This window comes from Triticum urartu, chromosome 6A (assembly GCF_056163025.1).
Source record: "Triticum urartu cultivar PI428250 chromosome 6A, HENAU_Tu73, whole genome shotgun sequence".
Taxonomy (NCBI): domain Eukaryota; kingdom Viridiplantae; phylum Streptophyta; class Magnoliopsida; order Poales; family Poaceae; genus Triticum; species Triticum urartu.
In genome coordinates this window covers 361,198,587-361,225,190 of record NC_141878.1, presented here as the reverse complement: position 1 = coordinate 361,225,190, position 26,604 = coordinate 361,198,587, and the positions used below count along the sequence as shown (strand labels likewise).

Here is a 26,604-nt window from a genome sequence, read left to right as displayed (position 1 = left end):
TTCGGTGCGGCGCTGGTCGCCTCGATGTCCGGGATCAAGGAGCTTGCGGTGCCGGTCTCCAATGGGCATGGCACCGAGGCTTCCTTCATGAGCCGGCGGCATAAGGCTGTGCGGACCCCGGGAGTCGGGCCCGTCACCATCTTGTTTCCTGCTGGTGGCACCGGCGGGTCGGCCGACTTCTTGTCTTGCGCCTCCTCAGAAGGTGGTGGCGGGGGCAAGATTACGTCGGGAATGGCGACGTCGCCGCTGTCCCTCTCCATGATAGGGTGCTTGCCGCCGGTTTCCCCAGTCTGTGCCACAAACTCTGGTGGGGGCGGCGCAGAGTTCAGGGGGGTAACAAACATCGTCGATTGTCGGCGTGTGGCTTCCTCGGCCTACTCCTTCGCCATGGCGGCGGCCTCGGCCTCCGCCCTGTCTTCCTCCGCCATCTCCACGCGGGCGACTTCCTGCTCCTCACGCGCCTCCCGCGAGTTCTGCTCCATCGCCTCCCGGAGGTCGGTGGCCGGATCAATCCGCCGGGTGGTGGTGGAAGTCTCCATCGACCCCACGAGGGAGGCGGCGGCCGACTTCTCAAGAGAGAGTGGGGCCCTAGATCAAGGGAAACAAAGCGAAGAAACTTAGACAAGATCAGCAAGGAAGGAGAAAGTACGAGAGGAAGACAGTACTTACGCGGAAACCAGCTGTGGCTCCTTCACCGCCTTGCGGAAGCGGATGGCTTTCGCGGCCGCTTCATCCCGCTTGGTCGCCGCGGACGAGCCCCTGGGCTTCTTCGGCCGGCTGCCGAATAGGCTAGGCGCGGCTCTGCGCTTATGCGCACCACCTCGGGCTGCTGGCGTGGCAGACGAGCTCGCGCCCTGCTGGTCGGACCCCGGCTGGCGACGCGGGATGACTTCCCCCGCGTTGTCGTCTAGCCAGTCCTCGAGGCCGGCTCCGAGCCCTGAACCGCCTGCTACGCCGCCCCCTCCCTCGGCGTCGTCCTCCATGGCCGCCGCCCCCAAGTCGGGGTCATCCACATCGCTATCCGCCCGGTCGGGGAGAAATTGACGCTCCGGACCTGCGGCACCGGCTGCCGGCTGGAGGAGGGAGCTCTGTTCGAAGAGCCGGTTGGTCAGGTTAGACAAGCGGAACTCGGCAATAAGAGAGAGAGAGAGAGGGAGAGAGAGATAGAAGGAAAGGAAAGGAAATTTACCATAGGCAGGGGGTTGGCGCGAGAATACGGCTCCTTGCCGAACCGCCACTCTTCCGTGAGCTTGTAGTCCGCAAGGTAGTTCACCATATGAGCTACCTCTGCGTGAGGCATCTCCTTGGTGCACAGCCGGCTTGGGTCTCGATGTCCGCTCATCTGACAGATCATGTGAGGGCGGCCCTGGAGCGGGAGCACCTGGCACGCCACAAAGGCGGACAGCATGTCGGGCCCGGTCAGGCCCTCCGACTGTACCAACACCCGGAGCCGCACGATGGCGGAGGCTCCAGAAGGCGATAGTGTCTTGGCCTGGTATGACCAGTTGGGCCGCTTCCCAACCGGCGGGCCGGCAGCGTAAGCCGGCAGGTTGACCCAGTCACCCTCCGCGAAGATGCTCATCACGTAGAAGTACGACTGTTGCCACATCTTTACCGACTGGATCAGTGTGATGGGAGGAAATGGATTGTCGCCTCCCGGCCTCTGCACCGCGATGAAGGCACCGCATTTAGCCGGCACGCCCGCGACGACGGTGCCGAGCTTGGTGTAGAAAAACTCCCCCCAAAGCTCGATAGTGGGGAGGACACCAAGGAAGCCTTCGCACGGAGTGACAAAGGCGGACAGCAGCACCACCGTGTTCGGGGTGAGGTGGTGCGGCTGGAGGTTGTAGAATTCAAGGAAGGTCTGGATGAAGCCACTCGCCGGCAGGCCGAGGCCACGCAGGCAGTGTGAGCGGAAGATGACCCGCTCACCCTCCTCTGGCGTCGGCGAGATCTCCCCCTCCGGCGTGAGGCAAACCCTCACGTGGTCCTTGCTGGGCAGCCGCCGCGTCTGGCGGAGGAAGTCGATGTGGTCTTCATGAACTTTGGAGCCGTCCCAGGCTCCGGCGCGCCCCATGGGGACGCGAGGTTGACGGAAGAACTCGATGGAGACGAACTGTGGCAGCGCTTCGGCGGGGCTCGGGGCACTACGGCGAGAAGAAGAAGAGGGAGGGAGAATGGGGTGGAGGGGCACACGTGCTTCGCCGCTCCCTCTCCTCCCCCTACTTATAGCCTACGAGCTACGAAGCTGAGGGGGTGGGCGTGGGATCGTGGGATTAACTGTACCCATGACCCCACGCTCCCGCCTTTACAGCGCGGGTACTGCGCGTAGTAACTCCGCGGGGAAACCCAACCGCCCGCCTCGGTCGTAGCGGATCCGCTCGCAGCCCGAGGCCTGGTGGTGGCAGGCCCGGCCTGCGGTCGCGTCCCGTCACACGCGTGGGCTGGCAGGACGACCCGGCTGGCTGGCGCCATGTGGCACGCCCATGACGGGCGGCGGGTAGAGAAGCTTAGCAAGCACGCCACCTCGTTCCCACCAATGCATTCGAAATCCCAGAAGGATCTGACTGGACATATCCGACTCTTGCCGACCGGCTCCCTAGAAGTCGGATGGAGCTTGCTTTAGAGCACCCAGAGGAGGAAACTGTTGAGGCTCCCCGGCTCCTCGAACCGTGGCCCGTCACCAGCTTCGGGGACTACTGTCGGAGTAATGGGCCATGGGTAGCCTAACCCGAGCCCCTAAACCTTTCAAGACAATGGGGCCGGTAGGCCGAGCGGCCGACTGGCCGAAGGCGGCCGAGTTCCAGAAGACGGCATCACGACAGGCCTACTCCTAGTGAGCGGCCTCCAGAGAGGCCAGCCCCTAGCAGTCGGCCCATGGCGCCCTCAAAGTCTGCACCCTCATCAAGGAGACAAGATAGGGTATGGCTACAGCATAGCCCATCCACCCGAATCCAGGGCCGGGCGTGGCCACAATGCCCCGTACAGGCAGAGATCTCCGCGCGACGCGGCACTGTTGCACCTCCCCCCCCCCAAACGTCACTCCTGACAGGCAGAGCCCTGTTCCCACGACGGCCTGTCGGTACGGCTTGCAGGCGGCGGGCCCTACCAGGCAGTGAGAGCCCTGAAGACGGAGGAAGCCAGGGCAGCCGGACCTAAGGGAAGCCGGCTTCCAGCAGGCGGCTTATCCCTCCCTTGGGCCCCGTGCGCCATCAACCAGATGGGACGCGGTGTGGCTACAGTAATCACCCATCAGGCGGCGGGACTGTAGCCACGCTCCCCCGACCAAGCCTACGTCATTAGCATCACGGCTACAGCGATCAGCAGCCGGCAAGACCCGCGAGCGGCGGGAGCGGCCTATCGGCTCCATACCAGACTAGTCGGCGGGGCCCACCAGGCGGCGGGCCCCAGCTGCCGGCGGAGAAGCCGGCGGCCGGAGACACTGACAGCCGAGTCCTACACCCCGCAGATTACCAATGTACCCCTAGGAGGGCTAGGCCTATATAACCCCCCCCCTAGTCAACCATGCAAAGGGTTCGAACCTGTTAGAACTAGACTCACACCTAGAGGAGGAGAGGGCGTGCCTGCCTTCTTCCACCTCTAGCAAACAGCTCAAGGAGCATCATTGTACCACTAGTGCCTTAGTGATCATGCGGAGACCCCGCGGAGCAGGACTAGGGGTGTTATCTCCTAGGAGAGCCCCGAACCTGGGTAAAGTGCGCCGGCGTTCGTGTCCACGCCTCATCCCGGTTCCAGGCACCGGTGACATTCTACTCGCTCCCACCATGATAAGCCATCCTTTGGCATATGTCGCACCCAACCCCTGACATTTACTGCCATGAAAAAAAGTCCGGCTGGGCTGAAGATGTCTCTGCTTTATCCCCAACTTCTCCATGGTATCTTTGTACAGAATGTTGATGCTGCTGTCGCCATCTATCAGGACTCGGGAGAAGCGAGCAGCTCACCTCTTTGTGGCAAACGTGGCATCCAACACCAAGGCATAAGAGCCGGGGTTTGGCATCACCTCCGGGTGGTCAGCTCTGCTCCAGCTGATGGGCTTCTCCGACCAATGCATGAACTCGGGGGGTCTCTGATGCTACTGTATTCACTTCTAGCTGTTGCTGCCATCTGCTGCGCCTGTCGTCGGCCACGCTGGTGAACACGACGTAGGCCCCATGCTCCTCGAGATAATCATCTTGTATGGCACCGACTGGCCGGGCCGTCGGCTGCTGAGGATGAGGAGGCGGCAGGCCGGCTGGCGGAGGAGGCTGGAGTCCGTCGCCCTTGGCGATCCTGGTGAGCCAGTGGCACTTCCGAGTAGTGTGATTGGACGGCTTCGCACCGCTATGGAACTTGCAAGGTGCATCAAGAGTCTGCTCATATGAGAAAGCGGGCAGCTAGTTGGGCTTGCCGCCCTTCTGGCGCTTGGGAGGAGGCGGCCCTTCTGGCTGCTGATCTTCAACTGTCGCCACCTGCCGGCTCATGGAAACCGGTTGCATGGCCTTGCGCTTGTTGTCGTTCGGTTGCTGTTGCCGACTGGAGTCACCAGCCGGGGTCCGAGGAGCTTGAGAGGCCACCTTGCCCGATACGTTGACTTGAATCTCCGCCTTCATGGAGGAGTCGGCCATGGCGTACTTGTCTGCTATGATTAGCAGTTTGTCGAGGGTCGCCGGCTCATCGTAGAGAAGCTTGTGCTTGAGGAGGGTGCCCTCTCGGCACCCAGTAGTGAAGTACTCGATGGCCTGCACTTCGTGCACACCCTCGCACGAGTTGCGCAACTCGGCCCAGCGTGTAAGATAGTCACGAGTCGACTCGTTGGGGCCTTGGACATATAAGGAGAGTTGGCAGGGCTTGGGCGGCCGCTTGTACGTGCTGGTGAAGTTGCGGATGAATGCTTTGGTGAAATCAACCAAGCTGTTGATATTGCGGGGCTTCAGGCTATTCAACCACGTCCGGGCCGTCCCTTGGAGCATGAGCGGGACATACTTCACGGCAACGCACTTGTTGCCGTTGGCGATGCTGACGGCTGTGGAGTAGTCCACGAGCCAGTCCTCCGGCTTCACGGAGCCGGTGTACTTGGGTGTGTCTCTCAGGAGAGTGAATCCTTTCGGGAAGGGCTCATCTTGGATGCGGGGGCCAAAACAAGGCGGTCCCAGCTCATCTTCCTCTTCTAGCGCCAGGGATCAATTGAGGCGATCGATCCGGTGGCGGGCATCGTTTTCTCTGATTCCTTCTCGGCGGCCAAGGCGGTCGCCGAGTGATGGGTGATCAATAGGCAGCTGGGAAATGCGCCTCTCCTTGCGGGGAGGAGGAGGCAGACAATCGTCTTGCTGCCGTACTACTCTTGGGCGACCGTCTTGGTCGCGCTCGATGGTGATGTGAGTCCGGCTGCGGCTGGCAACCGGCTCCTTGTCTCTTCTGTCGCGGACGCCACCAGTCGGTGTCCGGGATGTTGCGCCTTGGTCTCATCGAGGAGGCGGATCGTCGTTTTGCCGGTTGGGCGCTTCAGTCCGGCACCCGGCATCTTGCTGCTCGGCAGCCGCGTCGAGGAGCTGCTGAACTCGCTCCGTCATGTGGCGACGCTCGCCGCCCTCGAGCTTGTCTAACTCGTCTGCTGCCGCCTAGGCAGCTCGTATGTTCTCCGCAGGCGTGGCGTAGACAGGACGATCTGTCCCGAACATGCTGGCGATGCTCGCGCCACGCTGCCGGACCAAGTCAATGTGGCTAGGCCCACCAGGAGCCGGCGTGCCACTGACGGCACAATCCATTTCCCGCTGGTAGGCCTCCAAAAGGTGTCTCATGCTGGCCAACTGGTTGGCACTCTCGACGAGCTGGAGGCGGCGCGCTTCCAGCGTCTCAGCGTTGGCGTCTTCCGGGATAGGCGCAGCCAGGTCTTGCATTGCCGTCAGCAACGGGTCCTGGCCACCTCCGCCAGAGTGCTCGCCGTGGCTGATGACGAGCACCTCCGTGACGGTGCTGCCGCCACTGTCCGCGCGAGGAAGCGGCTCATCGTAGACCACCATATTGGAGGGGAACGCGTCGAGCGACGCCGTGTCGGAGTCGACCAACATCGGGTCTGTGGAGCCAACCAACTCCAAGTCAGCAGCAGGCTCGCTGGCGACGTGGAGCTGATCGAGGAGGCTCACGAGGCGGCTCTCAGGGCCATCGGTGCCCGCATCAGACGCGGGCTCGTCGGAGAGGCGAATCTCGCCAACAAGGTCGGAGAGGCAGCTCGCCGCGCAGGCGACCCCCGCGTCGCGCAGCGCGTCGGTGCAGACGCCGGCTGGCGTGCCGTGCTGGCTGCGCTCGCCAGGAAGGAACAAGGTTCCCGTCCAGAGCAGGTCTCCAAGAGACGGTGCACCTAGCCCCACGGTGGGCGTCAAATGTCAGGGGTTGGGTGCGACATATGCCAAAGGATGGCTTATCATGGTGGGAGTGAGTAGAACGTCGCCGGTGCCTGGAAGCGGGATGAGGCGTAGACACGAACGCCGGTGCACTTTACCCAAGTTCGGGGCTCTCCTAGGAGATAACACCCCTAGTCCTGCTCTCTGGGGTCTCCGCATGATCACTAAGGCACTGGTGGTACAATGATGCTCCTTGAGCTGTTTGCTAGAGGTGGAAGAAGGTAGGCACACTCTCTCCTCCTCTAGGTGTGAGTCTAGTTCTAACAGGTTCAAACCCTTTGCATGGGTTCCCTGGGGGGTTTATATAGGCCTACCCCTCCCAGGGGTACATTGGTAATCTGCCGGGTGTAGGACCCGACTGTCAGTGTCTCCGGCCGCCGGCTTCTCCGCCGGCTGCTGGGGCCCGCCGCCTGTTGGGCCTCGCCGACTGGTCTGGTATGGAGCCGATAGGCCGCTCCTGCCGCTCGCGGGCCTTGCCGGCTGCTGATCGCTATAGCCCTGATGCTAATGACGTAGGATTGGTCGGGGGAGCGTGGCTACAGTCCCGCCGCCTGGTGGGCGATTACTGTAGCCACACCGCGTCCCATCTGGTTGATGGCACACGGGGCCCAAGGGAGGCATAAGCCTCCTGCTGGAAGCCGGCTTCCCTTAGGTCCGGCTGCCCTGGCTTCCTCCGTCTTTAGGGCTCTCACTGCCTGGTAGGGCCCGCCGCCTGCAAGCCGTACCGACAGGCCATCATGGGAACAGGGATCCGCCTGTCAGGAGTGACGTTTGGGGGGAGAGGCAACAGTGCCGCGTCGTGCGGAGATCTCCGCCTCTACGGGGCACTGTGGCCACGCCCGGCCCTAGATTCGTGGGGATGGGCTACGCTGTAGCCATACCCTGTCTTGTCTCCTTGATGAGGGCGCAGACTTTGAGGGCGCCACGAGCCGACTGCTAGGGGCCGCCCTCTCTGGAGGCCGCTCACTAGGAGTCGGCCTGTCGTGGTGCCGTCTTCTGGAACTTGGCCGCCTTCGGCCCGTCGGCCGCTCGGCCAACCGGCCGCCAGAAGGCGGAGATCTATCTTGACGTCTTGAGGGGCGCAGCCAGCCCCGTTGTCTTGAAAGGTTCAGGGGCTCGGGTTAGGCTACCCGTGGCCCATTACTCCGACAGTGGGAATACAATGCCATGCAGATGCCGCTCCATGGTGGGCAAAGTGCCCCCCTCCCGCCATTCCAGATTGTATTCCAGAGGTAGATAACTGTTCAGATGGGGATTCATAGGGAGCCGACCACTCCTATTTACCACCTGGGGTGTTTTCTCTAACCTGGCATGCTGATGTTGGTCATATCATGCATATGGCGCCTCGCATTGCTTACATTATTATTCTTATATGTCATTAGCTTAGTTTAGATTTGCTTTATGTGAATGCCACATGTTTGGTTTCTATATCATACTTCCACCGTTCCTAAATATTTGTCATTTTAGAGATTTCAACAAGTGACTACATACGGAGCAAAATGAGTGAATTTACACTCTAAAATATGTCTATATACGTCTGTATGTAGTAGTCCATTTGAAATCTCTAAAAAGACAAATATTTAGGAACGGAGGGAGTATATGGGAATTATGCAATGCCATGTTTTTCAGCCAGTTATCATATATGTGAATTATGCACCGCCATGTAGCCAGGCATCATATATGTGAATTATTTCATGCCATCTTTTTTTTCATTACATATTCCATTTGTCGAGAATCTGTGTATATTAAACTACTCTTCATGTGTATCAGCCATTTGAACCAGTTATGGAAAAACCAGGAGTGAAAACAAGGTCTTCAGAGCAGGCAATGGTACCTCTTGAAGCATATATCTTGATGGTTACAGGGAGCTCCTCAGAGGAGGATTCAGAGACAGATGACCAGTCCTATATCCCACCTGAGGTGTATGCTCTAAGTTGCAATGTTTATATTTCTCATATCATGCATATGGTGTCTTGCATTGCTTAGTTTAGACATCATATGCACAATATTGAATTCCATCTTCTTAGTTTAGAGATCATACATGCAAGTGTCAGCTGCTTAGTATATGAATTAATTACGTCAATTATATCATGCCATCATGTATACTTAGATAACATTTATGTGAATTATTTCATCCCAACCTATTTTAGAAAGACATCATATAGTTTTGTCATGCCATCATGTTTAGATACTCATCATATGTTGAATTATGCCATTATATCATGTTAAGTTATCCATCATATATCTGAAACTGTATCATGCTATCCTCTTTAGTTAGGCATCATATATGTGAAATTGTGTCATGTTGTCATGTTTGCTTAGACAACATATATGTGAATTACCACATCTGTCTATCATACAATGTCGGTACGTTCAATTTCTTTTCTTGTTTATCAGCCATTTGAATTGGAGGGGGTGATGGCAGTATCTAAGGGAGCAAAAACCCGTTCTTCACAAAAGACAGTGCTACCTGTCAATGCAGATAGAACCATGGTTGTACTGGCCCACAAACTTGCCCCACCACACATAATCGAGACTCTTCCAGATTGCACACTTAGACCGTTGGGCAGAGAACCAGCTACAACCCATCTAACCCCAACCCTAGCGGATAGTAACCCACTTCTAGTTGACAAAGCACCATGTCCACCATGGAGTACCCCCACACGAGCAGTTTGTAAAGCAACTGCAGTGCCCAAAGCACGAAGACCACCACAGAGAACCCAAACTCCACGTATAAAGCAGAAGAGCAACTGTTCTCAGGTCAGATTCCGTAGCTATGGTCCATACTCCTTTGCTATTGCATCACTGTATTTACTCATACCAACTACTTTCGAATATGAAGGATCCAACTGAAACTCCAATGGTGCAACAGGTGTGTTTTAAACCTATTTCTTTAACTGGATTGTTGTTCTAACTTCTTGCTCTATGTTGATTTCAGTTTCAGTTGTATAAACAGTTATGTTCTCATGTGATGCACATTACAAGTGTTGCCAATGTTGTGTAGTCACTTGTAATGAGTGTTTATATTTCTCATATCATGCATATGGTGTCTTGCATCTCAACAGTGATATTCTGTCTATGTTGTTGTGTCTTCAAAATATATGAGTTGAGCTGTGTCTCTATCTTGATTTGGCAACATAAACTAGAGTGATATGGACAATACAGTGACCATAGTACATAGATATATGTTTGTTTCGAGTTGTTATCCTGTTGAAAGCACAAGTGCTCCCTGGGTGATTTTGATAATTAATGACAACATATCTCTTGTTGGACTAACACTTTTACCTAGTATGTTTCAGATAAGTTCAACAATGAAGTGGCATGGAGTAGAGGATGTGGAACCCCTTCAAAATGCTAAGGACAAAGGATTGGCTCAAGCTCCAAGCTCAAGACTCTACATTTTCTATTTTAGTGATCCAAGATCACATTGAGTCTATAGGAAAGCCAATACTATTAAGAAGGGATGAGGTGTTGCTTAATGGCTTGCTTGCTCAAAGTGCTAAGTGATATGCACCAAAGCCCTCAACCACTTTCTCACTTCCAAATATGTCCCACACCAAATATCCAACTCGGCCCCACCGATTCTTTCAATCCAGCACCACCGAGTTCAGTTGACATAGCCACTGCCAGAAACCCTAATCAGTTCGGTCTCACCGATGGGATCTCGGTCTCGCCGAGATGGGCTTGCAAACTCTCTGTTACCTGTTGCAATATTTTCGGTCCCACCGAGATATACAATCGGCCCCACCGAATTTGCTTGGCCAACTCTCTGTTTCACTTATTACCCAAATCGGTCCCACCGAGTTTGAGTAATCGGTCAAACCGAGTTTTGGATTTACCCTAACCCTAGCACATCGGTCCCACCGAGTTGATCCAGTTGGTCCCACCGAAAATCCTAACGGTCACTAGATTTGCTGAATCGGTCCCACCGAGTTTATCAATTCGGTCCCACCAAGATTGGTAAGTTGTGCGTAACGGTTAGATTTTGTGTGGAGGCTATATATACCCCTCCACCCACTCTTCATTCATGGAGAGAGCCATCAGAACATACCTACACTTCTAATACACATTTTCTGAGATAGAACCACCTACTCATGTGTTGAGGCCAAGATATTCCATTCCCACCATATGAATCTTGATCTCTAGCCTTCCCCAAGTTGCTTTCCACTCAAATCTTCTTTCCACCAAATCCATATCCTGTGAGAGAGAGTTGAGTGTTGGGGAGACTATCATTTGAAGCACAAGAGCAAGGAGTTCATCATCAACACACCATTTGTTACTTCTTGGAGAGTGGTGCCTCCTAGATTGGATAGGTGTCACTTGGGAGCCTCCAACAAGATTGTGGAGTTGAACCAAGGAGTTTGTAAGGGCAAGGAGATCGCCTACTTTGTGAAGATCTACCGCTAGTGAGGCAAGTCCTTCGTGGGTGATGGCCGTGATGGGATAGACAAGGTTGCTTCTTCGTGGACCCTTCATGGTTGGAGCCCTTCGTGGACTCGCGCAAACGTTACCCTTCGTGGGTTGAAGTATCCATCAACGTGGATGTACGATAGCACCACCTATTAGAACCACGACAAAAACATTTGTGTCTCCAATTGCGTTTGAATTCTCCAAACCCTTCCCTTTACATTCTTTCAAGTTGCATGCTTTACTTTTCGCTGCTCATATACTCTTTGCATGCTTGCTTGATATGTATTGTGTTTGTTAAACTTGTGCCAAAAACTCTACTTCAACTTAAAGAAATTAAAAACTACAACTTTTGGTACTTAGTGTCTAATCACCCCCCCCCCCTCTAGACACCTCTTCTCGATCCTTTCAATTGGTATCAGAGCGTTGGTCTCCATTACCTTGGTTTAAACACCTTTGGAGGAAGATGGATGTGTCTACCTTGGGGAGTCTTAGACATAGAGTGCCTATTCTTGATGGAGAATATTTTCATGATTGGAAAAATGAAATGCTTGAGATTTTCAATGAATATCATTTGAGCAAGTATATTTCTAGCCCTTGTGCACCTCATGTTGATCCCATGCATCCTACCCTTGATGAGTCAATTGACATGATTCGCAATCTTAGAACTGTTAATCTTAAGGCTTGCCTAGAAACTTGATTGGATGTTTGCCTACTCTTAAGTGTGCCTACACCATATGGAAATTTCTTGAGGAACTCTTTCCAAATTATTCCTTGAAAGATCTAGAAGAAATCCTCCATAAGTCTATTGCCTTGATTAAGATGAGTTCCAATGATCCCAAATTTGGTGACTGCTTATTTGAGCTTACTAATCTTACGAGCGCCAAAGGAGATGTTGGAATCATTAGCAATATCATTTCCATAGCTATTAGAATTCATAAAGATAACTATAGAAATGATCATTTATCTAATGAATTACCCTCTCTAGGAATTGATCAATCACAAGATGATGTTGAACATGGATACTATGATGAGGATGATGATAGTGACCATGATCTCGATGATGCGATGAGACACTTTGGTCTTATGGAAAATATTCGCGGCTACATGGCTGGAGAAAAGGAATGGGTCCTTGATAGTGGATGTACTGATCATATGACCGGAGATAAAGATATGTTCCGTGAGCTTGCTGAAAACGACGGCCCTCCAAAATATGTCACCTTTGGTGATAACTCAAAGGGTAAGGTGGTTGGCCTTGGTAAGGTGGCCATCTCACATGATAGATCCATACAAAATGGCATGCTCATTGAATCTCTTGTCTACAACTTACTTTCAGTATCTAGACTTGCTGATTTCGGTTTCAATGTCCTATTTACTGAAGTAGACTGCCAAGTGTTTCATAGAGATAATCATAAAATGGTCTTTACCGGTATACGTAGAGGAGATCTTTACATTGTTGATTTCACTAAAAAGGCTCAACCTAGAACTTGCTTAATTGCTAAATCTTCTAAAGGCTGGTTGTGGCATAGAAGGCTAGGCCATGTGGGCATGCGAAACCTTGACAAACTCATTAAAGGAAATCATATACTTGGCGTTAATGATGTCATATTTGACAAGGATAGACTTTGTAGTGCTTGTCAAGCAAGGAAACAAGTTGGAGGAAGTCATCGCGCTAAGAACATTATGACCACAAGAAGAACACTCGAGCTACTTCACATGGATCTCTTTGGTCCAAATGCCTACAAGAGTCTCGGTGCTAACTCATTTGGTCTAGTCATAGTTGATGATTTTTCAAGATTTACGTGGGTATTCTTTCTTGATGACAAATTGCAGGTCCAAAAGATCTTCAAAAACTTTGCTAGGAAGGCCCAAAATCAATTTGACGTGAAGATCAAGAAGGTTCGGAGCGACAATGGAACGGAGTTCGAGAATGCAAATGTAGACACCTTTCTTGATGAAGAAGGGATTACACATGAGTTCTCGGCTATGTACACACCTCAACAAAATGGAATCATTGAGAGGAAGAACCGGACTCTTATCGAGATGGCAAGAACGATGCTTGATGAATACAAGACGCCAAAACACTTTTGGGCGGAAGCGGTTGAGACAGCTTGTCATGCAACAAATCGCTTGTATCTTCACAAGCTACTCGGCAAGACGGCATACGAGCTCCTCACCGGTAACAAACCCCAAGTTGGATACTTTCGAGTATTCGGCTCAAAGTGCTACATTCTTGATAAGCATCCTCGTTCTAAATTTGCTCCTAAGTCTCATGAAGGTTTCCTACTTGGTTATGGCTCAAACTCTCACACATACCGCGTCTACAACAATTTCACCCGAAAGGTTGAAGAAACGGTAGATGTGAAGTTTGATGAATCTAACGGCTCGCAAGTAGAGCAATTGCCAATTGATGTAGGAGACAAAGATCCCTTGGAAGAAATCCAAGACTTGTCTATTGGCAAGATTCGTCCAACGGAGGTGAAGGAGAGTACCTCTTCCATCCAAGTGGAAGCTTCTACCTCACGACAAGGTGAACCAAGAGTTGATACGGAAGCATCCACGAGTGGGACACACCAAGATGAAGAAAACGAGGAAGTGCACCAAGACGGACGTCAACAACCTCCTTCTCCATCACAACAAGAGAACGACAACGCTAACAATGAAGAAGGCCAAGAAGAAGAACAAGATGAAGAATATGTTCAACCAAGACCCAAGCAAAAGCTTTCACGAGTTCGAGCAAGAATTGCTAAAGATCATCCCGTGGAGCAAATCTACAATGATATCCAAACCGGGAGAATCACTCACTCTAAAACTCGTTTGGCTAACTTTTGTGAACATTACTCATTCATCTCTAGAATTGAACCTATGATGGTTGAAGAAGCATTGGAGGATCTGGACTGGATAAATGCTATGCATGAAGAGCTACACAACTTTGAGAGAAATCAAGTGTGGACATTGGTCGAGAAGCCACACAACAACCACAACATCATCGGTACCAAATGGGTGTTTCGCAACAAGCAAGATGAAGATGGACAAGTGGTTCACAACAAAGCACGTCTCGTCGCCCAAGGCTACACACAAGTCGAAGGTATGGACTATGGTGAGACGTATGCTCCCGTTGCTAGACTTGAGTCCATTCGCATCTTACTTGCTTATGCTAATCACCATGATATCACTTTGTACCAAATGGACACTAAAAGTGCTTTTCTAAATGGTGAAATTGAGGAGGAAGTATATGTTAAGCAACCTCCCGGCTTTGTCAATCCTAAGAAACCTAATCATGTCTACAAACTTCACAAAGCCCTTTATGGTCTTAAACAAGCTCCTAGAGCATGGTATAAATGCTTGACCAAGTTCCTTATTGAAAAAGGCTTTGAAATTGGAAAAATAAATTCTACTCTTTTTACTAAAAGGGTTAATGGAGAACTATTTGTATGCCAAATTTATGTTTATGATATTATATTTTGATCAACTAACCCTCATTTTAGTGAAAAGTTTGGGAAGCTAATGTCGAAGAAGTTTCAGATGTCTATGATGAGTGAACTCAAATTCTATCTTGGTTTGCAAATCAAGCAAACTAAGGAAGGCACCTTTGTCTCTCAAACAAAGTACACCAAGGACTTATTCAAGAAGTTCAATATGCAAGAATGCAAAGGTATGACTACACCCATGCCTACTAGTGGACATCTTGATTTGACCAAAGATGGTGAACCGGTTGATCAAAAAGTTTACCGCTCTATGATTGGTTCATTATTATATCTATGTGCTTCACGTCCCGATATCAAGCTAAGTGAGTGCATGTGTGCACGATATCAAGCTGCTCCTAAGGAATGTCATCTTAAGGCCGTGAAGAGGATAGTGAGATACTTAATACATACACCAAATTTTGGCATTTGGTATCCAAAGGGGGCTTCCTTTGATCTTGTTGGCTACTCCGACTCAGACTATGCCGGTGACAAGGTTGATAGAAAGTCCACTTAGGGTACTTATCAATTCCTTTGTAGATCTCTTGTGTCTTGGTCTTCCAATAAACAAAACTCGGTATCCTTATCCACCGCCGAAGCGGAATACATTGCCGCTGGTTCATGTTGTGCTTAATTACTTTGGATGACCCAAACTCTTAAAGATTATGGGATATATGTGAAACATGTTCCATTACTTTGTGACAATGAAAGTGCTATCAATATTGCTCACAATCCCGTGCAACACTCTCAAACTAAGCATATTGAAGTTCGTCATCATTTCATTCAAGATCACGTTGCTAAGGGTGACATAAACCTTAAGCGTGTTCGCACCGATAAGCAATTAGCGGATATATTCACTAAACCACTTGATGAGTAAGTTTTTTGTAGGTTAAGAGGTGAATTAAACATCATTGACGCTTCAAACTTGGAGTAGGAACTCCATTGGATACACGCAAGACTTGAGCTTACGACTAATCACTTGATATTTCCCCTATGATGATTATCTTATGTCTTGAAAATTTGCATCTTGCATGTTATCTAACCCTTGTAGGTACTTGGATGAATCTAATTCTATGAGATTGCAACTCACTCACATCTTGAGCAATCTCTACATCACCAAGTCTCTACACAATGGTGGTTGATGACAAGGAAGCACGAAACCTTTCAAACATATCCTTTGACAAATTCTATGTTGAGCTTCATGATTGTCATGTCGGATACACAAGTGCTCTTCCTTGCGAAAACTAACCCATGTAGGTAGATGAACTCAAAATCCAAAGGGTTCTCCCAACTCTTGATGGGCTACATCAACCTTGAGCAACCCACACAAGTTCAACTACATGATCAAGATCAACACCGCCACCCAAGGTATGTTATTCCATCTTAGAATAGTTTTACTCCAAGTCATGAGTCAAAGCAACTCGACAAGATGTGAATACATCAAGATACTTAAACGAAAAATGGTAACCCCATTTTGAGCTTCAACGATGAGTACGACCTATGATCAAGTGATCTCACTTGACTCCTAAGTCAATGTACTCTAACATAGGTGACTTTGTCACCGCCCAACTCTAGATTAAGTTCTCTTGTGTTCTTTTCTGTGTCTCATGCATATTTGTTTCCCCTTTCAAAAAAACTTCATCTAGATCCTTTAGTTTTTTTTCTTTGCTTTTTGTTCTGCATTTTCTGCATCCAATTCATTGCAAATCTTTGTAAGATCTTATTTGTTCAATGAGCTGAGGTGACAAGTGTTTTTCTCTGTGATGAACTCGGTTCCACCGGTTTCATGTCTCCGGTCTAGCCTAAGAATTTCGGAGAAACCGAAGCATACAACTCGGTGACACCGATTTCACTACAGGAAAAACATTTTGCCATTTGTTCCTGCTTTATTCTTGATCCAGCTCCACTCAATGAATCTTGTCCTCTGCAAGCATCACATTTACCTTAATGCTTTGTACTATGATTCAAGGATCAAACCCATTCACAACAAATTCCAGAAGACCCTTCTTGGAAATTGATGTCAAAGGGGGAGAGAGACATCACATCAAAGCTTATTCATATCTCTAGGGGAGAGATCTCTAGGGGGAGGGAATACTCCAGGAAAGAGTAATCTTCAAGGATCCCAGATGCTTGATGTTCAAGAGGAGAGATGCCACATGTCTTCTTGGGGGGAAAGACATGTTCATATGTGCTTATTTGCATTAGCTCTGTTCATTTGTTTCTTTGAGCTCTGTTTTTCTGTTCCCTATCTTCTCCCAGTATCCCATGCTAGATTTAGGGGGAGCAAGACATCCAAGGGAAGGAAATTTATTAAATTCATTGCATATCTTTCTCTTTGGGGACATGTCAATATCTATCGTAGTACTCTGTACTCACTCTACATGTCATCCCAGTCTTGGTACTCTTGTGGTTTCTTTTGTTTGATCTAGCTAGTGGGTGCATCTGTCTTATCTAACCTTGTTTACGCAGGCTCATCCCATCCTAGCCAACTCAAGACCACAATGTAAGTATATGCATCATATTCATGTGTATGAGAAATTCTTGCCGATGTACATACTATTTGCAAGAAGGACTCATGGGCATGAAGGTACATTTCCCATATTCATGTCTTTTGCCCTGATGCATATAGTCAAGATACATGTAACACACTGCTACTCTGTCATGGTTATGCTCTCACATCCTTGTATATTCCATATTCACATGATTGCATACATGTAGGGGGAACCTATGCTTGTTACATGTCTTTCCAAAGTTTTACTTGCTATTATCTTTATCTTTATCAAAAGCTTTGATGTATGTTGCCATCAATTACCAAAAAGGGGGAGATTGAAAGCACAAGTGCTCCCTGGGTGATTTTGATAATTAATGACAACATATCTCTTGTTGGACTAACACTTTTACCTAGTATGTTTCAGATAAGTTCAACAATGAAGTGGCATGGAGTAGAGGATGTGGAACCCCTTCAAAATGCTAAGGACAAAGGATTGGCTCAAGCTCCAAGCTCAAGACTCTACATTTTCTATTTTAGTGATCCAAGATCACATTGAGTCTATAGGAAAGCCAATACTATTAAGAAGGGATGAGGTGTTGCTTAATGGCTTGCTTGCTCAAAGTGCTAAGTGATATGCACCAAAGCCCTCAACCACTTTCTCACTTCCAAATATGTCCCACACCAAATATCCAACTCGGCCCCACCGATTCTTTCAATCCGGAACCACCGAGTTCAGTTGACATAGCCACTGCCAGAAACCCTAACCAGTTCGGTCTCACCGATGGGATCTCGGTCTCATCGAGATGGGCTTGCAAACTCTCTGTTACCTGTTGCAATATTTTCGGTCCCACCGAGATATACAATCGGCCCCACCGAATTTGCTTGGCCAACTCTCTGTTTGACTTATTACCCAAATCGGTCCCACCGAATTTGAGTAATCAGTCAAACTGAGTTTTGGATTTACCCTAACCCTAGCACATCGGTCCCACTGAGTTGATCCAATCGGTCCCACCAAAAACTCTAACGGTCACTAGATTTGCAGAATCGGTCCGACCGAGTTTATCAATTCGGTCCCACCGAGATTGGTAAGTTGTGTGTAACAGTTAGATTTTGTGTGGAGGCTATATATACCCCTCCACCCACTCTTCATTCATGGAGAGAGCCATCAGAACATACCTACACTTCCAATACACATTTTCTGAGAGAGAAGCACCTACTCATGTGTTGAGGCCAAGATATTCCATTCCCACCATATGAATCTTGATCTCTAGCCTTCCCCAGGTTGCTTTCCACTCAAATCTTCTTTCCACCAAATCCATATCCTGTGAGAGAGAGTTGAGTGTTGGGGAGACTATCATTTGAAGCACAAGAGCAAGGAGTTCATCATCAACACACCATTTGTTACTTCTTGGAGAGTGGTGTCTCCTAGATTGGCTAGGTGTCACTTGGGAGCCTCCGACAAGATTGTGGAGTTGAACCAAGGAGTTTGTAAGGGCAAGGAGATCGCCTACTTCGTGAAGATCTACCGCTAGTGAGGCAAGTCCTTCGTGGGCGATGGCCATGATGGGATAGACAAGGTTGCTTCTTCGTGGACCCTTCGTGGGTGGAGCCCTCCGTGGACTCGCGCAACCGTTACCCTTCGTGGGTTGAAGTCTCCATCAACGTGGATGTATGATAGCACCACCTATCGGAACCACGACAAAAACATCTGTGTCTCCAATTGCGTTTGAATTCTCCAAACCCTTCCATTTACATTCTTGCAAGTTGCATGCTTTACTTTCCGCAGCTCATATACTCTTTGCATGCTTGCTTGATATGTATTGTGTTTGTTAAACTTGTGCCAAAAACTCTACTTCAACTTAAAGAAATTAAAAACTGCAACTTTTGGTACTTAGTGTCTAATCACCCCCCCCCCCCTCTAGCAACCTCTTCTCGATCCTTTCACCTGTCCACCTTACTACTGAACCGGTTTACCAAAATGAGAACAGAATATTGGAGAAGAGCACTGCATTATGCAATGGTAGAGAAAGTAATGTAGATAAGGTTCAAGATAGTGAGGCAACCCTGTTGGTATCCAAGAAAGGTGATAAAAACGGTCTTGTAGACAGTGAGAAAACCCCACAGTCCTGCGTTGATGTAGTGTTCGAGTTACTGGCCAGTACCACTGGCACAAGCTCTTCGACCTCGCTACCTGAATCACTTCGGCTTCTTCAGTCTCAGCTACAAGCTGAAAGACATCAGTCAGCTATGCTGCAGCAAGAAGTCGAAGGACTGAGGAAGTCCCTGCAGAATTGAGATGCATACTTTCTTGTGCAACAGCAAGCGCTGGAGGATTTAAGTGCCAAACAAGAGAAAGTTAATAAGCTTGCTAAGCATCTTGCCAGCATTATGGGTACCCAGGATATTGTTTCTTGAGCTCTTCTGAAGTGGTTTCAGTTCTGGACTTGTTTTGCTGCGACGTTTATTTGCACTGGTCGCCAACTTTCACGACCAGTGTATGTGTTATGTTGCTTTGTTCCCTATATTTGCACTGGTGGCGAACTTTGATGCCTAGAGGATGTAATATGTGTAATAGTCGTGATAGCCTAGCGGAAGTTGCTTGCTTATTTAGTTCCTTGTTGTCTTGTTTATTTGTTTGCTTGTAGTCAGTGCAGTTCTTTTTCCGCAGTTTGCTAGTGGCCGCAATAACCTATTTTTTAAAACCAGGACACAATAACCATGGGCTAAATATTTACTGTAGTTACCATGGGCCTCCTACGGGCCATAGAAACAATGGGCCTTCTACGGGCCGTAGAAACAATGGGCCTTCTACGGGTCATAGCATCAATGGGCCTTCTACGTGTCGTATGATCGATAGGCCAAACATGAGCTAATAACAGACCGCGTTATGGGTCGTAAACGGGCTAGATTTGGAATCGTCCATTCATGGGCCGACAATAATGGGCCGTTGTTAATCGGCCGTATTGGACGATGCTATGAAAACGGCACAACAGATTAACGGGCTACAAACGAGCCGATTGTAACTGCGGGCTGAATTTGGCCCACAAGCAGAAAAGGCCAATAATGGGTCGTAAGTAACCGAATGCTGGAAATGAGCCCAAGAATAAATGGGCGCTGAGAAGGCCGAAAGATAACACGGGTTAGAAATGGCCCAAATGAATAATGGGCCGTTAATGGGTATAAAGGGGTACACTCTTCATTGCGGGCCAGATTCACCACGGGCCGTTAATGGGCCAAGAGTTACAGATGGCCTAGTATGGGCCGAAAGATATCATGGGCCATACATGGGCCAGAAGTTACAACGGGCTGGAATCATATTGGATGGCCCAGATGAAGCTACTGGGCTTAATTCCGATAGGTCGTAACGGGCCATGAGTTAGCGGGCCGTAAATGGGCTATATAGGAACAGGCTATCCGTGGGCCGTCCCGTTACCTTTTGACCAAGTCAAACGGGCTGGCCTTTTCACCGGAATGGGCCTCTGTTGGGCCATGCCACGTGTCGATGTATCATAGGCGCCTCCTGTCCAATGAAAGGATGACATCTGTCCCAACGGTGAGCCAACACGTGTTTCCTCCGGCCAATGAGAATTTTACACGTGGAAAATCCTCATTGGTCCAAGCTGTTAGCGGGTTATCGGATCCAAAACCGGACCCGATAGCTTAACGGTGACCCGTTACGATGGATGCCACGTGTCGGTCACCCTTGACGAAAGCACTTCCATGACGCGTGATTTATCGTCATGGAAGTGGACACTTCCGTGATGATAATTATGGTAATATCATAGAACACTTCTACGACAGCACAGGTATGACTATCTTGATTTTGTCATAAAATCGTCATGGATGTACATGCATGACAGAAAACGTGACCTACTGTGACAAACACGTATCATCACGGAAGTGTATTTTTTTGTAGTGGATATGGGTATATCTACTTGATGAAACACAAGTCAGAAACATTTGAAAAGTTCAAAGAATTTTAGAGTGAAGTGGAGAATCATCGTAACAAGAAAATAAAGTTTCTACAATCTGATCGGGGAGGCGATTATTTGAGTTACGAGTTTGGCCTTCAATTAAAACAATGTGGAATAGTTTCACAAACTCATGCCACCTGGAACACCACAGCATAATGGTGTGTCCGAACGTCGTAACCATAGTTTATTAGATATGGTGCGATCTATGATGTCTCTTACCGATTTACCACTATTGTTTTGGGGTTATGCATTAGAGACAGTTGCCTTCATGTTAAATAGGGCACCATCTAAATCCATTGAGACAACACCGTATGAACTGTGGTTTAGCAAGAAACCTAAGTCGTCGTTTCTTAAAGTTTGGGGTTGTGATGCTTATGTGAAAAAGTTTCAGCCTGATAAGCTCGAACCCAAATCGGAGACGTGCTTCTTCATAGGATACCCAAAAGAAAATGTTGGGTACACCTTCTATCACAGATCGAAGGCAAGATCTTTGTTGCTAAGAATGGATCCTTCTAGAGAAAGAGTTTCTCTTGAACAAAGTGAGTGGGAGGAAAGTGGAACTTGATGAGGTAATTGTACCTTCTCTCGAATTGGAAAATAGCTCATCACAGAAAACCATTCCCGTGATGCCTATACCAACTAGAGAGGAAGCTAATGATAATGATCATGAAACTTCAGATCAAGTTACTACCGAACCTCGTAGGTCAACCAGAACACGTTCCGCACCAGAGTGGTATGGTAATCCTGTTCTGGAAGTCATGTTACTAGACCATGATGAACCTACGAACTATGAGGAAGCGTTGATGAGCCCAGATTCTGATAAATGGCTTGAGGCCATGAAATCTGAGATAGGATCCATATATGACAACAAAGTGTGGACTTTGTTGGACTTGCCCAATGATAGGCAAGCCATTGAGAATAAATGGATCTTCAAGAGGAAGATATACGATGATGATAGTGTTACTATCTACAAAGCTCGACCTGTCGCCAAAGGTTTTCGACAAGTTCAAGGTGTTGACTATGATGAGATTTTCTCACTCATGGCGATGCTTAACTCTGTCTGAATCAGGTTAGCAATTGCCACATTTTATGAAATCTGGCAAATGGATGTCAACTCTGCATTCCTTAATGGATTTCTTGTATATGTTGCAACCAAAAGGTTTTGTCGATCCTAAAGGTGCTAACAAAGTATGAAAACTCATGCGATCCATCTACGGACTGGTGCAAACATCTCAGAGTTGGAATATACGCTTTGTTGTGGTGATCAAAGCATATGGTTTTATACAGACTTATGGTGAGGCCTGCATTTACAAAAAAAAAAGTGAGTGGGAGCTCTATAACATTTCTGATATTATATGTGGATGACATATTGTTGATTGGAAATGATATAGAATTTCTAGATAGCATAAAAGGATACTTGAATAAGAATTTTTCAATGAAAGACCTCAGTGAAGCTACTTATATATTGGGCATTAAGATCTATAGGGATAGATCGAGACGCTTAATAAGAATTTCACAAAGCACATACCTTGACAAGATTTTTAAGAAGTGCAAAATGGGTTAGTCAAAGAAAGGGTTCTTGCCTATGTTGCAAGGTGTGAAGTTGAGTAAGACTCAAAGCCCGACCATGGCAGAAGATAGAGAGAGAATGAAAGTCATTCCCTATGCCTCAGCCATAGGTTCTATAAAGTATGCCATGCTGTGTACTAGACCTATTGTATACCTTAGCATGAGTTTGGCAAGGGAGTACAATAGTGATCTAGGAGTAGATCACTAGACAGCGATCAAAATTATCCTTAGAGGACTAAGGAAATATTTCTCTGTTATGGAGGTGATAAAGAGTTCATCGTAAAGAGTTATGTCGATGCAAGCTTTAACACCAATCTGGATGACTCTGAGTCTCGATCTGGATACATATTGAAAGTAGGAGCATTTAGCTAGAGTAGCTCCATGAAGAGCATTGTAGACATTGAAATTTGCAAAATACATACGAATCTGAATATGGCAGACCCGTTGACTAAACCTCTCTCACAAGCAAAACATGATCACACCTTAGTACTCTTTGGGTGTTAATCACATGGCGATGCGAACTAGATTACTGACTCTAGTAAACCCTTTGGGTGTTGGTCACATGGCGATGTGAACTATGGATGTTAATCACATGGTGATGAGAACTATTGGTGTTAAATCACATGGCGATGTGAACAAGATTATTGACTCTAGTGCAAGTGGGAGACTAAAGGAAGTATGCTCTAGAGGCAATAATAAAGTTGTTATTTTATATTTCCTTATATCATGATAAATGTTTATTATTCATGCTAGAACTTTATTAACCGGAAACTAGATACATGTGTGGATACATAGACAAAACACCATGTCCCTAGTAAGCCTCTACTAGACTAGATCGTTAATCAAAGATAGTTAAGTTTCCTAACCATAGATATGTGTTGTCATTTGATGAACAGGATCACATCATTAGGAGAATGATGTGATGGACAAGACCCATCCATTAGCTTAGCATAATGATCGTTAAGTTTTATTGCTATTATTTTCTTCATGTCATATACATATTCCTTTGACTATGAGATTATGAAACTCCCGGATACCAGAGGAATACCTTGTGTGCTATCAAACGTCACAACATAACTGGGTGATTATAAAGATGATCTACAGGTATCTCCGAAGGTGTTTGTTGGATTGGCATAGATCGAGATTAGGATTTTTCACTCCGAGTATCGGAGAGGTATCTCTGGGCCCTCTCAGTAATGCACATCATAATAAGCCTTGCAAGCAGTGTGACTAATGAGTTAGTTACAGGATGAGGCATTATGGAACGAGTAAAGAGACTTGCCGGTGACGAGATTGAACTAGGTATGGAGATACCGATGATCGAATCTCGGGCAAGTAACATACCGATAACAAAGGGAATAAGGTATGTTGTCATTACGGTATGACCAATAAGGATCTTTGTAGAATATGTGGGAACCAATATGAGCATCCAGGTTCCGCTGTTGGTTATTGACTGGAGAGGTGTCTCGGTCATGTCTACATAGTTCTCGGACCCGTAGGGTCCGCACGCTTAACGTTTGATGACGATTTTGTATATATGAGTTATGTGATTTGGTGACCGAATGTTGTTCAGAGTCCCGGATGCGATCACAAACATGATGGGGAGTCTCAAAATGGTCGAGAGGTAAAGATTCATATATTGGACGATGATATTCGGACACCAGAAGTGTTCCAGGGGTACCGGGTGCATATCGGGTCATCGGAAGGGGTTCCGGGCATCCCCCCGGCAACTACATGGGCCTTAATGGGCCAAGAGGGGGACAGACCAGCCCCTAAGGGGTTAGTGCGCCCCTCCCATATGGACTGGCCAAATTGGAGTAGAAAAGGGGAAGGAGGAAAGGAAAAAGGGAATAGGACTCCCCCTTCCCCCTCTTCCCTTCCTACTCCGAATAGGAATAGGAAATGGGGGAGGCCAAATTGGGAGGACCCCAATAGGATTCCTCCTACTTGGGGCACCCCCTTGGCTGCCTCTCCTCCCCTCCAACCTATATATATGAAGGGGGGCACCGCTAGAATACACACCAACAATTGTTAGTCGTGTGCGGCGCCCCCCTCCACGGTTTACGCCTCCGGTTATATTCACGTAGTGCTTAGTCGAAGCCCTGCGTGGATTACTTCACCCTCACCATCACCACACCATCGCGTTGATGGAAATCTCCCTCGACACTTTGCTGGATCAAGAGTTCGAGGGATGTCATCGAGCTGAACGTGTGCAGAACTCAGAGATGCCGTACATTCGGTGCTTGATCGATCGGAACGAGAAGAAGTTCGACTACATCAACCGCGTTAACAAACGCTTCCGCTTTTGGTCTACGAGGGTACATGGAAACACTCTCCCCCTCTTGTTACTATGCATCTCCTAGATAGATCTTGCGTGAGCGTAGGAAATTTTTGAAATTGCATGCTACGTTCCCCAACACCATCATCTAATTGCTACTCCACAATGCATTCCCTTAGGCCCAAATATGGTGAAGTGTCATGTAGTCGACGTTCACATGACACCACTAAGGGAATCACAACATACATACTATCAAAATATCAAACACATATCAAGTTCACATGATTACTTGTAACATGATTTCCTGTAACACCCCGAGACCGATGCACCAGGTGTCTTCAAGTTATTCGCTGTTGTTGCCTTGTCACTCACTTGCCTGTTGCATCTTGCCATGTCATCATGTGCATTGCATCATCATGTTTTCAAAACTTGCATCCATCCCGGCCTCCCCGTTCCTTCCTTTGTCCGTTCTGAGCCCAGACACACTTCCACGCGCCCGCGGCACCTCCGAGATATTATTTTATAAGTGGCCAGGAAAATGTTCTTAGAATGGGTTGAAAGTTGGCGTGCGGTCTTATTATAGTGTAGGTAGACCGCCTGTCAAGTTTCGTCACATTCGGAGCTCGTTTGATAGCCCAACCGTTAAACATATAGCGGCAGTATAACCGGTCATATGTCGGACGTTTTCGGTCTCCGGAAACTGCTGTCAGGCCTCTGTTCTTCCCTCTCTTCTCAGCCCAACCCCCCTCTACACAGTCCATTTAGCCCACCTACCTACCCCCTCCGCTCCGGACCGTTCGATGGCGATCGAACGGCTCCAAAACGGCCTCAAACCCCCTAACCCTAGCCCCCCTTGCCTTATATAGACCCCCTCCATGCCATTTTGGGTACCTGTCGGTGTCAAAACCGGCGGATCTCGGGTAGGGGGTCCCAAACTGTGCGTCTAAGGTGGATGGTAACAGGAGGCAGGGGACACGATGTTTTACCCAGGTTCGGGCCCTCTTGATGGAGGTAAAACCCTACGTCCTGCTCGATTAATATTGATGATATGGGTAGTACAAGAGTAGATCTACCACGAGATCAAGGAGGCTAAACCCTAGAAGCTAGCCTATGGTATGATTGTTGTATATATTGTATATCTATCGACTAGCCTGGCCTCGGTTTATATAATGCACCGGAGGCCTAGGATAACAAGAGTCCTAGCCGAATACGCCGGTGGGGAGCAGTCCTTGTCTTGATCGCCAAGTCTTGTGGAATCTTCCTTGTATGCTGTAGCCGTACGAACTGGCCCATGAGTATACGGCCACGGGGGTCCTCGGCCCAATCTAACAGATCGGGAGACGACGTGGTGAGTACCCCGTAGTCCAGGACACCGTCAGTAGCCCCCTGAACCGGTCTTCAAGTTAGGGACGCTCCTCAATTCTTCCAAACTATTCTTCATCTTCGGTTGCCGGTCTTGAAAACTGGTTCAACAAATCTTGTTTATCTTCGACCTTGAGGATCGCCGAAATGCATTCGACGAGTTTACACGTCGGGTATCCGAGGAGCCCCTTTAAGTTCCCGGCCTTTATCAATGCCTTGTTTATTTTTATGCCACACCTTGGGTTTGAAGTTGTTCCCGGGAGGCAGGGTCCTCTTGCGTCCGAGCTCCAACGCTGGACTGCATTCGAGGTATCTTTTGCAGCCGAGCACCAACGCCGGACCGCTTCCCAGCTCTAGCGCCGGAATGTATCCGAGCTCCAATGCCAGACTATGTATCCGAGCTCCAACGCCGGACTGTATATCCGAGCTCCAACGCCGAAATATATCCGAGCTGCAATGCCGGACTGTGTCCAGGCTCCAATGCCGGACTATATCTGAGGTGTCATATCACTTGGTTCAAAAAAGTTGAAGGAGTTTAGCCGAGCTTAATGCTGGAAATGCCCTCTATGGAGCCAGCCACTAGCGCCCGAGCTTTATGCCGGACTGCTTCCGAGGTGGTGCACCACCCCGACTATGGGCCGATTTTTGTCAATAT

The 26,604-nt window shown here is 48.5% G+C and overlaps 1 protein-coding gene across 1 annotated transcript; it reads right to left on the bottom strand.

Annotated features, from left to right (window-relative positions):
• Nucleotides 1-374: 374 nt before the first annotated feature.
• On the bottom strand, nt 375-2,077 carry LOC147965257 (uncharacterized). Its single transcript, XM_087530371.1, has 3 exons — nt 1,190-2,077; nt 670-1,088; nt 375-588 (listed from the first exon to the last, which is right to left on the bottom strand). The coding sequence occupies exons 1-3, from the start codon at nt 2,075-2,077 to the stop codon at nt 375-377; spliced, it is 1,521 nt and encodes a 506-aa protein (XP_087386497.1).
• Nucleotides 2,078-26,604: the final 24,527 nt, after the last annotated feature.